General features: G+C 42.9%; 1 protein-coding gene across 4 annotated transcripts in view; it reads right to left on the bottom strand.

Moving 5' to 3' along the window:
• Nucleotides 1-11077, bottom strand: part of LOC138767633 (CD209 antigen-like protein C) — a 33859-nt gene extending 22782 nt beyond the window's left edge. For 2 of the 4 annotated variants that reach the window (XM_069945275.1, XM_069945298.1), the window contains exons 1-5: nucleotides 10994-11077; nucleotides 10471-10569; nucleotides 5423-5524; nucleotides 1361-1471; nucleotides 282-323 (exon numbers count right to left, since the gene is read on the bottom strand). In XM_069945275.1, coding sequence (XP_069801376.1) covers nucleotides 282-323; nucleotides 1361-1471; nucleotides 5423-5524; nucleotides 10471-10492 — 277 coding nt within the window. In that variant the 5' untranslated portion in view covers nucleotides 10493-10569; nucleotides 10994-11077. Of the gene's footprint in view, nucleotides 1-281; nucleotides 324-1360; nucleotides 1472-5422; nucleotides 5525-6660; nucleotides 6818-10049; nucleotides 10113-10470; nucleotides 10570-10993 lie in introns of those variants that run through there. The other 2 variants (XM_069945284.1, XM_069945292.1) reach the window with 2 other exon arrangements.
• Between the last annotated feature and the right edge of the window lie 7368 nt (nucleotides 11078-18445).

The raw sequence follows: 18445 nt of genomic DNA on the forward strand, positions 1-18445 counted from the left end.
GGGGGGGGGGGGGAGAGAAAAGCTCACAAACAGATTTTTGTGTCTTTAGCAGAAAGCAGCAGCTGAGAACTAGGAGACTGAATAGATAATAACAAGTATGGAAGGAATTATTAGTCTCACCATGGCCAGCTACATATCAAAAGTTATGTTTCAGCAGAATACCCCTTTAAGTTATAAAATCTACAATAGATTTCACTACAATAGATAGAATTTAACTGTATCCAAAACATGTAATGTAGAAAACATTGAGAAACACACTCAGTGATATGGAGGACACTTACTGTGATTTTTCATATGTGACATCTCTTCACTCATTGACAAATCTATGGAGAAAATAACCGATTAGAGAGGAGACAATATCAGTAAAAGAGTTATCACTCAATATTCTGTTTATCAATGCCGATAATACAGATGGCACTATGTCCTCAGAACTATATTATCTAGGAAGCTCCTTCTTCATACACCTTGTAATAGGATACTGAAGGTATTTAATCTTCTATCTATCTATCTATCTATCTATCTATCTATCTATCTATCTATCTATCTATCTATCCTATCGGGTTGCACAGCCTTAGGCCATGTTCACACAACGTAAGTTGTGTATTAATCACAGCAGTTGTTGCTGATGTGCAACAACGGCCATGATTATTACACAACTTATGTGCACTACATGCTGAGGGAATCCCAACTGGAGTGTATACACATAGTATACACTCCAGCAGATATCCGTAGCAGCCGTACAAAAAACTGACATGTCAGTTTTGTGCGGCCGCTATTCATTAAATAGCAGTTGCACATCCCTGACAGGTCGCACAATGGAGAATGCAGCTCAGGCTTGTGTTTCACAATGTGTAAACATGGCCTTAGGCCAGATTCATGTGTCCGTGATATACGGTCAATAAGCTGGCTGTATATGAAGGACTGAACCCTTCACCTCTAATGAGACTCCCTGCATCATAAATCATCATAAAGCTGGAACGGCTAGAGCAGTACGCTGCTGAATAACACGGCTGTGTCAGTTCAATAACCGTTCTGGAGCTCACTTTGTAGAGTTCAGTCTGTGATATCTAACCTGATCACGGAGCATATATCATCCATATATCATGGACATGGGAATCTGGCCTTACTACTGATGCCAGGAGAGAGACAACAAAAAAAGCACTTCTCCCCAACAATCGGTGGGGGTCTGAGCGCCAATCAATCAAAACTTGTGGCTTATCTCTAAATGACAGGAACACTTTATATTTTAAAACTGAGATGTTTATCAGGTGGATTACTGGAGGCAAACTTTATATTTACCCCACACAAAACTGCTAAAAATAAAAATTAGCAACCAACAGTTAGTATTACCAACACTCACAGTATTGTAACAGGAGGCTTGTGATGGCAATGGAAATGAGGAACAAGATGATAAGAAGGATCAGAGCTGCTAAAATCACCTGTTTTTTTTTTATGTTGGCGGTTGAAAAATCTAAAATAAACAAGAAGAACGCCAGCACAACAGAAGCGGTGAACTAAAATAATACAAAATTACTCAAAATTATACAGTCATTATGTAGAAATGTCACTCTTCTGATTGGTTTATACTTATGTTGTTTACCGATCATGAGAAAAACATGTTCTCTCTTGTGTACAGGCTGCTAGGGTGTTGTAAGGGGTAATAAGTAAAGTACGATAAAACTACTGGGTGTGTCATCCGCTTCTAGAGCCGATCACTTTGCCCTTTTCATGACCTGACATATTTTCAGTTTTCTTAATACATGCAGACTTAAAAGCTATTAGTTTCTTCCAATTTCTGATTTTTTTAAATTATTATTATTTTTTTTTTTTTTGCAGATATCTAGTTTTAGCTGTTTTGGTGTTTTCTTATTTTTATTTTATTTATTTGTTAATGTTTTTGTTTCATGTATTGCGTATTGTACCACTATTGCATCATGACTTTTGGGACCATTTTAACATTACAATATCTGTCTTCATTGGTTTATACTGTAACGTAAGATACCATAGTCCAGGGGAATACAACCTCCTAACACTCTGGGGTCAGCAGGTCACCAGAATTGGAAGAAGAAGGCCTTATAGTTGCCTGCTAAACTGTATACAGCATTTTGACTTGTATTCCTGGGTTGCTGAGACTACAGATGAAAAAATCTAGGAATGAAGTTGTAAGCTATGATCAGCAAATAACAAACTGGGCAGGTAGGCTGTGGACAGGACCAGCATCACAAACCTCCCAAGTCAGGGACATTTGGAGTTCACAGTCCTTTGAGTTAACTTTATCATAAAAGAATGGGGAGAAAATAGTAAGGATGACATTGGGGAGAAGTTCTACAAGCATCAAATGCTACACCAAGCTAAAAGGTGACACCTTCTACAGCAAAGTAGAAGTCATAGCCACCATAGCCATAGCTTTAGTCCCTGCTCCTCCTTGCTTTTTCCTTGTTTCTGTGATGCGTTATCCCACAGAAATTGTCCCATTCAACGGTTCTTTGGCCAAGGTGGGACCCCACTGCAGTGAATGATTGGCTTACTGGGCAGCTACAGTGGGGCAACAACTAAAGGCCCTATTACACGGAACAATTATCGTCCGTATTCGGACGATATTGATGGTTACAGCCAATAATCGCCCGTCTAATAGAAGGCAACACTGAACCAACATGAACGATGTCGGCTGATCATTGCTGTAGTTTGTCTTTCAACATGTCGACTATGATAGGAGGGATCTGCTGCCGCCACGCCGTGGAATGGGAGCAGCAGCAGCAGATCGCTGCTATCTGTTATGGGCTTCCTGGATAATCAAGTGATCACCCAGGTAGCCCCCCTGCAGCTCCCCGCGCCCCCCCCCCCTCCCGGTACTCACTGCCAACGCATGGAATAGCAGTGGCAGCGAGCGGGGAAAGAGGAGCAAACGATTGCTCACAGCGCTTGTTTGCTCCTCTATGTTGCCCTGTGTAATAGGAGCTTAACAGGAACAAGGAAAAAGTGTTCACGAGGAGCCAACCAAACTGCAGCTGAGGTCATTGGGGAAGGTGAGTATAAGTTCTTTTAATAATGATCCCAACCACACATTTTTTTTTTGATCTTTGACACTCCCTTCAATGAATTCTTGAATGTGTGGCTGGCATGTTTAATCACCATTAAGCCACCCAACCTAACATCCCGCCTGACACCAGCCAGGCTGTGCCCTGAAGGCATTACAGTCTACACCACTAATTGTGTGGACCCCTTATAACTAGTCCAAACCAATGAGCATGGTATCACCCTGCAGAGACCCTCATACCCATCTGACCATGAACTATAGCTGGGACATCATATTGCCCAGCCAACCCGCATGCTGTATACTCTACACTGCACCTTCCTCTAGTCTGTGCTCTACATTATTGACATTATATCTTATGGTCACCCAATTACTGTTGTCTGGGGACCCAGTGACTCATATCTCCTGTCTGTTCCAGCAGTTATACCCCTTTTTTCTTTTTTCTAAAACATAAATTTTGCCTTCACTTTTAACCCTTAGAGGACCGGGCCAATTCAAATTTTTGCGTTTTCGTTTTTCCCTCCTTGTGCTTAAAAGGCCATAGCACTTGCATTTTTCGACCTAGAAACCCGCATGAGCCCTTATTTTTTTTTATAAAGTACACTGCGGAACCAGGAAAAAATTCAAAGTGTGGTGAAATTGAAAAAAAAAATACGCATTTCTTTTATTTATGGGTTTTTCGTTTTTACGCCCTTCGCCCTGGGGTAAAACTGACATGTTTTGTATGTCGTTACGATTACAACAATATGTAACATGTATAACTTTCATTGTATCTGATGGCCTGTAAAAAATTCAAACCATTGTTAACACATATATGTTCCTTAAAATCGCTCTATTCCCAGGCTTATAGCGCTTTTATCCTTTGGTCTATGGGGCTGTGTCAGGTGTCATTTTTTGCGCCATGATGTGTTCTTTCTATCGGTACCTTGATTGCGCATATAAGACTTTTTGCCATTTACCGTGCGAGATCAGGAATGTGATTAATTAATAGTTTGGGCGATTACGCACGCGGCGATACCAAACGTGTTTATTTATTTATTTGTTTTTATTTATAACATGGGAAAAGGGGGGTGATTCAAACTTTTATTAGGGGAGGGGGCTTTTTATTAAAAACAACACTTTTATTTTTACTTTTACACTTATACTAGAAGCCCCCCTGGGGTTAGGATTATTCCCCCTGGGGTTAGGGTTATTCCCTCTGGGGTTAGGGTTATTCCCCCTGGGGTTAGGGTTATTCCCTCTGAGTTTAGGCTTATTCCCCCTAAAGGGACTTCTAGTATAAGTGCACTGATCTCTCATACAGATCTATGCTGCATAGATATGCAGCATAGATCAATGAGATAGGCACATTGATTGCTTCTGGCTGCTGCAGCCGGAAGCAATCAAGTGCCGAGACGGGATCAGCGCCATTAAGATGTGTGGATCGCTCCTCCGGGACGGCTGCATCAAGTAATTGGATGCAGCTGTCAACTTTGACAGCTGCATCCGATTACTGTATTAGCAGGCACAGCGATCGGACCGTGCCCGCTAATAGCCGGGCTATGAGCGGCACCCGGGACCACGGCGGTTCAATGTCCACCACTGAGCCTTTATATACCTATGGAGGACACAGGGGCGGAGCATGGTCACATGCTCTTCCATGTCAGCCATTTTATGGACAGAAACAAAACAGAGTTGGGCAGCCCAGCCTGGAGGAGGGGAGTCTGACATAAGCTCTATGAGGTACACAGGGAGCCGCTGTCAGTATATACAGTGAGTACACTTACTAATACTGTACACTGAGCAATTATACTATAAAGAAACCAGCGCCTTTAATTTGAGATTACACTTTATTCTATGGGCCATTACAGTCATGGCAATGCAAAGAAAAGTCGACATTAAACCACTTACTATATTCACCTGAAACTATATACTAGAAAATTTAACAACCAAAGACACTCAACCACTGTAGTTCATGGTTCATGCATGTTAACTATATCTTAATGATATTTCTGCCCACCTGATAGATCACTGAAGTTAACACTAGGGGGGAGATTTATTAAACATGGTGTAAAGTGAAACTGTCTCAGTTGCCCCTAGCAACCAATCAGATTCCACCTTTCATTTTCCAAAGAGTCTGTGAGGAATGAAAGGTGGAATCTGATTGGTTGCTAGGGGCAACTGAGCCAGTTTCACTTTACACCATGTTTAAAAAATCTCCCACTAGGTCGCAATACATTGTAATGAGAGAGGCGCAGCTATCAGCCCCAATGTCCTTATGATAACCCTGAGATGCCAGAGACCTGGGATTAAAAGTTTTGTTATAGACTTTTGTGTTTTTATAATTTCTTTGTTTCCCAGATGCGCCACCATACACAAGATATAACATTAGCATGTAATAGAATTTACCCTTGCTTTTTCCTGTCTTATCCTTTCCCACAGATTTGATCAATTTTCTTTCTTTATTTAGCTCCTCGAAGTTTACATAGACATCTTCCTCAGTAAGGGTATCTAAAAATGATCAAGCAATTATTTTTATATCATATTTCTTATATCATATTTCATCCAATATAACATATTATACACAATACATTTCTTCTTGGACCACAAAGATAAAAATACTTAAAGGGGTTTTCCATAAATTTCTTAACAAGCATAAGGCCTTATTCATATGTTCATTTTTTTTTCATGGCCTCCTGCTATCCACTGGTACAATCCTTTAAAAATTACGGATTGGGCATCTGTAGTGCATCCGTATTCCGTAAATCCAGTATTTAGAAACAGAAACTTTCAACAATGGAAATACAATCTGTCAGGAACTGTCCAGAGCAGTAGTAAATCCCCATAGAAAACCCTCTCCTGCTCTGGACAGTTCCTTACATGAACAGAGGTGGCAGCAGAGAGCACTGTGCCAGACTAAAAAGAATACACCACTTCCTGCAGGACATACAGCAGCTGATACGTACTGGAAGACTCAAATTTATAAATAGAAGTAAATTACAAATCTATATAACTTTCTGAAACCAGTTGATCAGAAAGAAAAAGATTTTCGCAGGAGTACCCCTTTAATACCCTACACGAAATTATCTGCACCATGCTCGTGTTAACAAAATTTTATAGACACTGCTCATATAGAGTCTGCTTCAAGTCAGCTTGTCCAGAAGAATTAGGTCACATGGCAAAGCCCAGACAGTCAATTCAGACAAAATTATAGTCACATAATTAAAAATGTATATGGCTCTAATAACGTGTTATGATCATCAGTAGAGATGAGCGACTTTGCAGTAGGAATGAAGCGAAGCCCTTTGTTTCTATCGGCATTCTACTCTTCCCACTTCTGCCCGGATGCAGGGAAAAGATGGATCCAGTCCTGGGAATGTTCTCCCACTTTCCCCAGGACTAAATCCATCTTTTCCCAACACCCAGGGAGGAGCGGAGCAGAGTTCAAAGCCTAAAACTTTTGCGCAGTGCTGTAACCTGTAAACAAGGGATAACAATGAAATCGAGAACCAAAGTATAACAATACAAAAGATTTACACAGTAGGGTAAGGAAGGTCAATAGCGGTTATACATTCATTATACATACATACATACAACTATAAAAAAAAAAAATTCAGCAGCCATAATACTAGCTTGGTATACATTACTTTTCCTCATTGTAGAATCTTGTTTTCGTATTCTCCTTTGCCGAGTTATCCGATGTGTAGTCCTGTGCTGTGTCTTTTAGTTATGTGATTTAAACCCTGGTCACCAATATGTGTCACTAGGAGCCTCTTCTTACTAATTATATATTTAGATAGATTTCTTCACAGCACAGACCACAAAGAAAAGGGAAATGAAGGCGGAGAGGTCAGCTGCTTCTGTGAAATGGTGTCAACATTTTCTTAAATTGTTATCTACAATCAACAAATTTTCGAAAGGATTAAAAAATTAAAGGGGAAGTTATATAGATTTGTAATTTACTTCTGTTTAAAAAAAGCTTCAGTCTTCCAGTACTTATCAGCTGCTGTATGTCCTGCAGGAAGTGGTCTATTTCTAGTCTTACACGGTGCTCTCTGCTGCCACCCCTGTCCGCTTCACAAACTGTTCACAGCAGGTGCAAATCCCCATAGAAAACCTCTCCTGCTCTGCACAGTTTCTGACATGGACAGAGGTGGCAGCAGAGAGCACTGTGTCATACTGGAGAGAATACACCACTTCCTGCAGGACACACGGCAGCTGATAAGTACTGGAAGACATTACACTTATAAATAGTTATATAGGTTTGCAAATTACTTCTATCTGGAACCATTTATAAAAAAAAAATTCACTGGATTATCCTTTAATTAAAAGCATTCAACTTAAAAAAAAAAAATCACTGAATTATCCCTTCAAGTTAAAGGCGTTCAACTTAAAAATTTGAGCTGATGGATTTGAGAACAAACAGAAACATAGCTATTAGAGGTGCTGCAGGAGCACTGCCTGAGGTTACCCAAAGACCCCACCCCCACAAAGGGAATCATATGGTAGATGGCGGACATTGTTAGAGATTCTTACATTTGATTTCAGGCTTAGGAGCTTCTAGTTGGAATTTACTTTCAGAATTTACAGAGGATTTCTGTAGAGATCTACAGAAATCCTCTGTAAATTCTGAAAGTAAATTCCACCAGGTAAAAAATATAATCCACAGATTATTCTATTTATCAGTTATACCAATCCTGGTGTTATGCAACTGAGCGCACTTTCAACAACAGTAATGCATTCCCTGAAGTTTATTAAACAGCATAACTGGATAATGGGGGGAAAAAAGGGAAAAATTGGTAGTACATCTATGACTCTGTTTACACTGCAGGTTGCTCGCTGCTTGTGGCTTAAGTACAAAAAAAAACCCACAGGTGTAACAGCAACCCACAGGTGCAAGCGCTTACCGTATATATACTCCTCCCAGTGTACATACAGTAAACACCTGCTCTGTAGAAAATAAAAAATGAGAATCTTAGCAAACTATTTGATCAGAGTGTTTCATGTCGCCACGTTAAGGCGTCCTCAGAGACATGGTCCCTACTCTAACATTCTCACACTAGCAATGGCCTCTCTTGGGCTGAATAAGCCTACAGATAGGCAGATAGGAGTCAAATGATCTCTTTTTATAGCACCCTTGAGACATGGGTGGAGTGCAATAGTTTGCTAAGATCCTAATTTTTTAATATCTATAGAGCAGGTGTTTATCGTGTGTACACTGGGAGGAGTATATACGGTAAGCCCTTGCACCTGTGGGTTGCTGTTGCACCTTCTGTTTTTTGTTTGTATTTAAGCCACAAGCACAGTCATAGATGTGCTGCCAATTTTTCCTTTTTTTCTGTTGAATGTGGCGGGTGTGGCTACCTCCTGTTGGCTTGCACTTCACCATGTCCCAAGGGTGCTATAAAAAGAGATGATTTGGCTCCTATCTACCCAGTTGTAGGCTTATTCAGCCCAGGAGAGGCCATTGCTAGTTTGAAAATGCTAGAGTAAGGACCATGTCTCTGAGGACACCTTAACGTTGATGACATGGTACACTCTGTTTGATCAAATAGTTTGCTAAGATCTTCATTTTTTAATATCTACAGAGCAGGTGTTTATCGTGTGTACACTGGAAGGAGTATATACGGTAAGCACTTGCACCTGTGGGTTGCTGTTGCACCTTCTGTTTGGATAATGGGGAAACCTTACTACTATTTTATAGTTTATACAGAAGTATGTATGCCATGGACCAGGGCACCTTGGTGCTTGTGTTGGCTCACTGAGTCACAGAGAGGAAACAAGGAAGTGATGGAATCCATGGACGCCACTTTTGCTTAATGGATCGACCCCATTTTTACATTCATTATGTAATAAGCTATTATACCAAGGATAATGAGACTTTTGCCAGTCCAATCTCAGAACAATGGGAATATAGATTGTTAGAGCTGTCACATGGCTGGCACTGTTTAGCGGGCACAATACTGCACTGCTAGGGAGGGACATACTAATTTTAGCAAATATAAAATATATCTTTTCCTAACATAACTGCATCTAAGACTGCAAGCGGATATCTTAGAGCGTTTTTCTGGGACTTTTATACTGCTGGTTTATTCTTAAGATAAGCTGCAATACCAGGTACTGCCACTACAAAATGTATGGCGCTGAGCATTGTGGACCCCTATAATAATTAAATAAGTTCAATAAAATGAACCTGATACATTAGATTGACAAAGTATTCTGTTGCAACAACGTCTGGCATAAATTACACATTATTGAAAGCATGGTGGACTTACAAAATGGCCGATTTTATTCCAACTAAAGGGATTCACATTGCTGAACAAAGTACAGAATTGATAATAAGAGAGATATTAAATGAATTAGAACAGCAATTCTTTTTCTGTGAAAAAGTCTCAGACACTTGTTTGAACTGTGTCAGATCTCTATTAATATACGCCAAACGGAAATTCCAAACGACATTCCGAGCAGAGTCCGCGACACAGGTTCCACTCGGAATTTCCACCTGTTTTGCTCGGTGTGACTGGGCCCTTACACAAGCCTTTAGCAATATTTTTTCTCCATCAATAGTTACTGTTACACCCCCCAAAAAAACTATTTTTCTATCTCTGTACTTGCTAGTGATCATCATATCAAATGTATTATGATTCAAAGAACTGACAAAATCAACTGTTCGGATATATTCAACCATATAATGAATATGTTGTTCAGATACCCTAAGTATAGACATATGTTACCTAAGGATTCTGGACAGGATAGATTTTTTCCCCCCCATATACTGGGCAAGAAAATTATTAAGGAACGTCAACAAATTGCACACATTCACCATGAGAATGTATACTATAGGGTACAGATATCAAGGATAGCAAGCCTATGGTCCTCCAACTAATGAAAAACAACAATTCCCATCATGCCTAAACAGCCAAAGCTTGAATTAGGCTGAAATTTAAAGAGACCCTGTCAGTAGGTGTATACTGTCCTATCTGAGGGTAGCATAAACTAGTGACAGAGAAGCTGAACAGAATGATGTATCACTTACATTGTTCTGTGCAGCTGATTCAGAGATATCCTCCTGAATAACATGGACAATAAGTAGTCCTCTCCATTATGTGCATGAGTCCTGGATATTCATGAGAAACAGAAAACTCCACCCACCAGCTGCTGATTGGCAGTTATCTATCCATGCTGTGTATAGGCAGTCAACTGTCAATCAGCAGCTGGAGGGCGGGGAAAGGGGTGTGACAAGAATCCTATTCTCCTGCATATTAGGAGAAAGGCTGAACAGAATGATGTACGTAATACACCGATCTATTCAGCATTTATATCACTAGTTTATGCTGCCCTTATTTTAAGCAGAATAAACCTAGTAACAGATTCCTTTTAAGGGGTTAGAAAATGGGTTGAAATTGTGTAGATACTATATAACTTTTTTTCTCTGAAATTGTCATATAAAGCCTTACCTAAAGGAGACTTGTGTCCCATCCAACCACTTCCAGGTGTCAATTGCTTCTGGGTCTCGTCTCATTCCAATCCAGTATCTTCTATTATTCTTATATAATCTGTTCAAATTAGCGGCAATAATTAAACAGAGATAAAGGAAAATACAAGGGTAAATGTAGTGCAATGTACAGAGAATAGAGTGGCATGTTAAGTCTCCTCTCCAGAGAGTAGGCCTGAAACCCCAAGCCTGATGTCCCTGTGAAGTGTGGAATATTCCCCAGTAAAAGGCTGATGTAAAGATGTCTAAGGGGATAAAGGAAAAGGCAGAAACTGGAGGATTTCCATAGGGAAAGGTGATAGAGGATCCCCATTGCCTCTCTACAGCGCTACAGGGCTTAGGGCAGGTCTAATATCCTCAAGGCTGCTGTGCTACAGAGGGCAATGCCAAGGTTGTATGAGCATCTTTTTTGTTTGGATGCTTCCTGGAGCCAATCAGTGTGAACCCCTGTAGTTAAAAGAGGACTGTGTACTGTATTCAGATACCTAGGAAAGACCCGAGCAAAGCAGTATATTGGGAGCCCATCTTTTGGCAATATATAGACACCTCTCCCTCCTCTTCCTATGTGATGTGATGTATCACCGCCTGTGCAGGGGAGCAGTTACCCATAGCAGCCAATCAGATTGCTTCTTTCATTTTTAAAAAAAAGGCCCTGGAAAATGAAACCTAGAATCTGACTGGTTGCTATGGGCAACTGCTTCCCTGTTCCTCTGCACAAGTTTTGATAAATCACCCCCTCATACGTCCTTTATTTACTGTTTATAGCTCCAACCTATGCTGCAGTGCTGTACAGAGATTGTAGTCTTTCATGCTGTCCTTACTGCTGCAGTTTCTTCTGGACTCAGGTGTTATTTACATGTTAGGGGTGTGGCTAAAGAAATATTTGCATAACCCCACCCTACTGATGACTCACTGTCCCCTCACTGGCAGGAACAGGAAACAAAAAGGGAACAGAATATCACAGGAAGTAAAGAAAACACAGGCAGAGTCGTCATGTGACTAAGTCTGAGAACACAGTAAGTGCTCTAAATAAAAAAATAGAAGTGTATGTAGAATATGCAACACCCACAGAGGTCAATGCATTGCTAGTTTATTGAAAAATCCCGGACAACCCCTTTAAGTTTTTTTTTTTTTTAACTTTTTTGAAACAAAATATCCCCAGTTTGGAACAGGCAAGTGGGTGTGGCTTGCAAAAAGGGGAGTGGCTTACAAAGGGGCATGTCATAATTATCGTTCAATTATCGTTACCGCAACTACATGTGTGAGTAACCGTGATATTAATTTAGGCCAATATCGCTAAGGCCTAGGCAGAGGTTCACCAATCTGGGAAAAACTAAAATTTCTGGAATAGTTAGATCTGGGGGGATCATAGGCTTGTCGGTCCCAATTGTCACATGGACCATTCGAGGAAAAACACCTGCCAGGAGCCGACAGCAGCTGCAGTGCTCGTCCTGACTCATTAATCACCTTGTACTTGGTTCCTGATTGACAGGTTATTCCTGCCAATCAGATCTGGTTCTGGAGGAGGGGCTGGGACAAGGAGTTTTGGTGCCCTAGGCAAAGAAGGCAAATGGCGCCCTCCCTCAGTGCATAGCCCCCACATACTGTATAGCCTCCTGGCTGCCCCCACACATAGTGTATAGTCTCTACACACCCCCACATAGGGTAGCCCCCACAGTGTATGTGGTGTCCCTTCGCAAAAGTCTGTACTCATATGTGTAAGTGGTAATGTAGCAGTACCAAAGTTTTACCACTAGATGTCGTTATTGCAAGTATGTATATCTAGATATTGCACAGCTGTAGAAGCTAAAGGGCTATTGTTTTTCTTATGTGCCACATGGATCTGTACACCAATGAGAGCTCTTTCTTCTTCTCTCCTATCACCTTTTTCTTTGTATCCTTCACACACACTCCTCATCCACTTACAGCACAGCTTACATGCGCTGTAGGAAGGAAGTCACATGGGTAGAGAAAGTGTGGGGTATTTTTACTTTGGATTCTGTAGAGGAAGGACGCAAGCTAGGACACCCCCTACAGCAGTCAAGTTGGGCCCTGGCTCCTGCTAGGTCCCCCAGTTTAGTCTAGTATTGTGTGGTCCAGATGCTGAGCAGAGCACATGCATATGCTAGACCTAGACACAGTTTTCTCTAAAGTAAGACTAATAAACACTATGCAGTGTTAAGTCGCTACTAGAGAGGAAAAGTCAGGGATCATCTCAACCCACACCGAGAACCAGGAACACAGTGCAGGACAGTATCCACAAGGAATAAAGGAACCAATCCGAATAGAGCAAAGTTGCTAGAAGCCTAGGCACTCTATCTCGCAGTGTGGGTGTAAGCAGTGAACCCTCAGCATACCGCTCATCCCAGGTAAAAAGGTCTTGGGCTTGTGTCACCCTCTAGGACGGATTGCCTGACACTGGTGGGCAATAGCTTGTGTGAAGACCAAGGAGTCAAAACGCGGGCACAAGTATTCTCTCTTTTTTCAAGTATTCTACCTATTCTACTTCTAAAGTTCCGGCAGAGCACTGCACTATTTGGGTTGGGACTCTCTAGACACCCTCCTCTCTACTCCTCTGAACTTTCTACCTCTCAGCACGCAACCCAGACAGCACGGCTATGCCTCCTCTTTCACACTCACTACAGATCTGGTCTATCAAGTCTAAAGTAGCGCATCAAGAGTATATTTATTTTAACGGGACTTTGTGGTTCTTCACCAAGCAGCAACACAGCAATCACACTTTCCTTGGGTTATCTCCCCTTTTTTTGAGTGGCAGTGCCAATAGTTTGCTCCGGACCACTGTGATAATTGCCCAAGGGAACCCCAAACAGCCCGGTAGGTCACTGTCCACAGGGGAAAAGGCGTAGCTAGCCCACCTGAAATAAAAGCAGGTGTGCCAGCACACCTGTGTGCCGAACTGGCACTGGCATCACAACAAACCACCAACGGACGGGGCTGTACCTTGGCCAACTACCACATCAGTGGAGTCACACTGTACCACCTAACCTGTGACCGGCCGTCTGTCACTGCACACCGGCAGGACAGCGTACTGCACCACCAGCTGTGCCAGTACCACATGTATAGCCCTTATAGACAGTATAGCCTCCTGACAGCCCCCACATAGTGTATAGCATGGGTCTCCAGACTGCGGCCCTCCAGCTGTTGTAAAACTACATTTCCCATCATGCCTGGACAGCCAAATCCAACGCTTTAGCTGGCCAGGCATGATGGGAGTTGTGGTTTCGCAACAGCTGGAGGGCCGCAGTTTGAAGACCCAAGGTGTATAGTCTCCACACACACCCACATAGTGTAGCCCCCACAGTGTATAGCCCCCACATACAGTATAGCCTTCTGGCTGCCCCCACATAGTGTATAGCAGGGGTCCCCAAACTTTTTACACAGGGGGCCAGTTCACTGTCCCTCAGAGCGATGGAGGGCCTGACTATATGCTGCTGCTGCTATATCTGGTCCGCGGGGAGCTGTTGCAGCCGCAGGAGGACACTGTCTCTGCCCATGAGGAGGAGGTGGAATGGAAGATCATACTGCTCATCTGTCTCTGGTCCGGGGTAGGAGCATTGGGGGTGGCTTAGGATGATGGAGTTGTAGTTCTACCACGGCCACACAGGAGCATGCTGGAAGTTGCTTTTCTACCACAGCCACACAGGAGCATGCTGAGAGTTGTTGTTCTACCACAGCCACACAGGATCATGCTGAGAGTCGTTGCTCTACCACAGCCACACAGGGGCATGCTGGGAGTTGTTGTTCTACCACAGCCAAACAGGATCATGCTGGGAGTTGTAGTTCTACCACAGCCACACAGGAGCATGCTGAGAATCGTTGTTTTACCACAGCCACATGAGTGTATGCTGGGAGTTGTTGTTCTACCAAAGCCACACAGGAGCATGATAGGAGCTGTAGTTCTACCAAAGCCACATAGTAGCATGCTGGAAGCTGTAGTATTACCACAGCCACACAGGTGCATGCTGGGAGTTGTAGTTCTACCACAGCAATACAGAAGAATGCTGGAAGCTTTACACACCCATACCGCAGTAGCAGTGGAGGATGACTGTCTCTCAGCAGAGGATCACCTCATCTGTCTCTGTGGGTAGTTGGCGGTGGGGGTTGCCTCTGCACTACTCCCCTCTCCTAATTGGCTCCAGACGTCATGTGACATTGGTCAGAAGTGGTGTTGATGGAAATGTTCGAGAAAAGTTAGGTTTGAGTCAAACATCTCGATTTTCTTGAACCCAACTGAACATTTTGCTGTTCGTTCAAGTTAGCAGTCCAGCGCCTTTTTGCCAGCCAATCAGTGCAGAGCACATAGAAGTGCCAGAAACATAATTGCTGAGGTGTAGGGGTCTGATTGGCTGCTAAAATCACATGACCATCCCATATAAAACTCACTGTGCTGCTATTTTCAGCTCACTCACTGTGCTGCATAGAGTGCTCTCTCAGTGTCTCATTGTTTCCATGCCTGCTGCCATTTCGATTACTCAGATAGTTAGTGAGATTAGAGATATTACTGAGATAGGTAGTGAGATTAGTGGGATGTTTAGCAAGGTTAAACTAGCATTTTTGGAACAAGAATTTTTCTGTCAATAGACAGCATTGCAGTCACAGCAATACTTAGCTGTGGTATTGCATGACTAGGGGTATGGCATATTAAGGGCGGTTCTTAGAATGATAACCTACCCCCTCTTCTTCTCCCCACCTTCTCCCCCCCCCCCCTTTTACCTCAAATGATGACACGACACCTGCTAACGTTGGAATAACGGCCACAGCAGCCTCTTTATTAAACGATAAATAACATGTCAAAATATGTAACATTCCTATTTAACCCCCGATAACTCCCACCCAACTCAACCGACATACCCATCTGGCCCAGCAGCAGTATAAATTATCGGTCCCCAGTCGCCCCGCGCCGACTCAGGGCTGGCAACTATGCCCAATACTGCTTCCCCGAGAATCATGTATCCCTCCGCCTAAGCGGTAAGCACCACCAACCATGCTCCACCTCCCTGCAATCTAAAGGAGAGGGGATTGCCACCTTCATCATATAACCTCCAACACCTCCTCACACAGTGCCATCCACGACCACCCCTCCGCCAGCTGCCGCGACAAATAGAACAAAGTACTGCCAACCACCCACCTACCAACTCAGCAATCAGGGCGGGCGGGCGAGCGCTTCCAAGTCCGGTCTGTGAGGAGCTGGTGAGTAACAAAAACCCCTCCCCCTCCCTTTATCACCTCTGCTCCGCAACCCCCACCCCCGACGCTATCCCTCACTCCCCTATTGGCTCCTACGCTCAGGGCCGTCTTTCCCATTGGGCAGGGTAGGCGGCTGCCCGGGGGCCTATGACTCATGGGGGGCCCCAGTGGCAGTCGCCTACCCTGCAGAAAGGAAGGGAAGCTGATGAGCCACGCTGTGCCCCCTCTCTCCCCAGTACATTACAGGCCGCACTGCCCCAGCGCTCTCCTCTCCTCACATAAATAGGCTGCAGGGCCGGCCTGTGATGTGGGCGGCTGAAGCTCCTCCCCCTCCGTTAAGCCCCGCCCCCTGTGGACTGGTCCCATGTTCCTCCTGGCCCGGACTTCCTGCCCCCAGCAGGCCTTGGGATGGTTATGTGTGGGGCCTGACAGCAGCTGCAGGGGACCAGCAGTGTGGAGAGCAGGAGGCTACAGGCTGCTAACCTCCAGCTACACAGCGGCCTCCAGCTACAGGGCTTCCTGACCATCTCCCTCCTATCCTGGGCTCCACTGCAGGAAATGTCAGGTACCTGGGGCTGTAGATAGCAGGGAGGTCGGGACAGAGAAGAGGTGGGAGTCTGCAGATCTGGGCAGGGAGAAGAAAACACACACACACACACAGCCCTACCCCTGTTCCCCCTATAGCTGCCCCCTCTCCCTCAGGCTGCTTTGCCCCTGTCCACCTGTAGCTGATCTGTACCTCCTAAGCTGCAATGTGCACCCCTCCCCCCAGGCTGCTGTGCCCCCACACACTTGAGGCTGCTGTACCTTCCCCCCCCAGACTGCATGTATGGCCAGGTTTGCACTATGTAAAAACAAGCCTAACATGTGTAAAGATATTATATATATATATATATATATATATATATATATATATATATATATATATATAATATATATATATTATAATTCTTTACACGTTAGGCTTGGTTCCCATTTGTGGTTTTATTTCTGCTCCTGAGCATTGAAGGAGAAGAATGAAAAAAAAAAAAAAACACCCAAAAAACCCACAGATGCTGCAAAACTGCTCCAGATAGAAGGATACACACTAATAAAGAACAATGCACACCCATACAGAACCATACAGTACCATATACACCCATACAGAACCATACAGAACGATGCACACCCATATAGAAACATACAGTACCATATACACCCATACAGGACCATACAGTACAATATACACCCATACAGTACAATATACACCCATACAGAACAATATACACCCATACAGAACAATATACACCCATACAGAAACATACAGTACCATATACACCCATACAGGACCATACAGTACAATATACACCCATACAGTACAATATACACCCATACAGTACAATATACACCCATACAGAACATACAGTACAATATACACCTATACAGTACAATATACACCCATACAGAACCATACAGTACAATATACACCCATACAGGACCATACAGTACAATATAGAGCCATACAGGACCATACAGTACAATAGAACCATACAGTACAATATACACCCATACAGTACAATATACACCCATACAGAAACATACAGTACCATATACACCCATACAGGACCATACAGTACAATATAGAGCCATACAGTACAATATACACCCATACAGAACTATACAGTACCATAAACACCCATACAGAACGATGCACACCCATACAAAACCATACAGTACCATTACACCCATACAGAACCATACAGAACAATATACACTCATACAGTACAATATACACCCATACAGAGCCATACAGTACATTATACACCCATACAGAGCCATACAGTACAATATACACCCATACAGAACCATACAGTACAATATACACCATACAGAACTATACAGTACAATATACACCCATACAGAGCCATACAGTACAATATTCACCCATACAGAACAATATACACCCATACAGAACCATAAAGTACAATATACACCCATACAGAACCATACAGTGCAATATACACCCATACAGTACAATATACACTCATACAGAACCATACAGTACAATATTCACCCATACAGAACAATATACACCCATACAGAACCATACAGTACAATATACACCCATACAGAACCATACAGTACCATATACACCCATACAGAACCATACAGTACAATATACACCCATACAGTACAATATACACCCATACAGAACCATACAGTACAATATACACCCATACAGAACCATACAGTACCATATACACCCATACAGAACCATACAGTATAATATACAGTACACCCATACAGAACCATACAGTACCATATACACCCATACAGAACCATACAGTACAATATACACCCATATAGAACCATACAGTACAATATACACCCATACAGTACAATATACACATACAGAACCATACAGTACAATATACACCCATACAGAGCCATACAGTACAATATACACCCATACAGAACCATACAGTACAATATACATCCATACAGAGCCATACAGTACAATATACACCCATACAGTACAATATACACCCATACAGAACCATACAGTACAATATACACCCATACAGTACAATATACACCCATACAGAACTATACAGTACCATATACACCCATACAGTACAATATACACCCATACAGAACTATACAGTACCATATACACCCATACAGAACGATGCACACCCATACAAAACCATACAGTACCATATACACCCATACAGAACCATACAGAACAA

The sequence above is a fragment of the Dendropsophus ebraccatus genome, chromosome 1 (genome assembly GCF_027789765.1).
Source record: "Dendropsophus ebraccatus isolate aDenEbr1 chromosome 1, aDenEbr1.pat, whole genome shotgun sequence".
NCBI classification, from domain to species: Eukaryota; Metazoa; Chordata; class Amphibia; order Anura; family Hylidae; genus Dendropsophus; species Dendropsophus ebraccatus.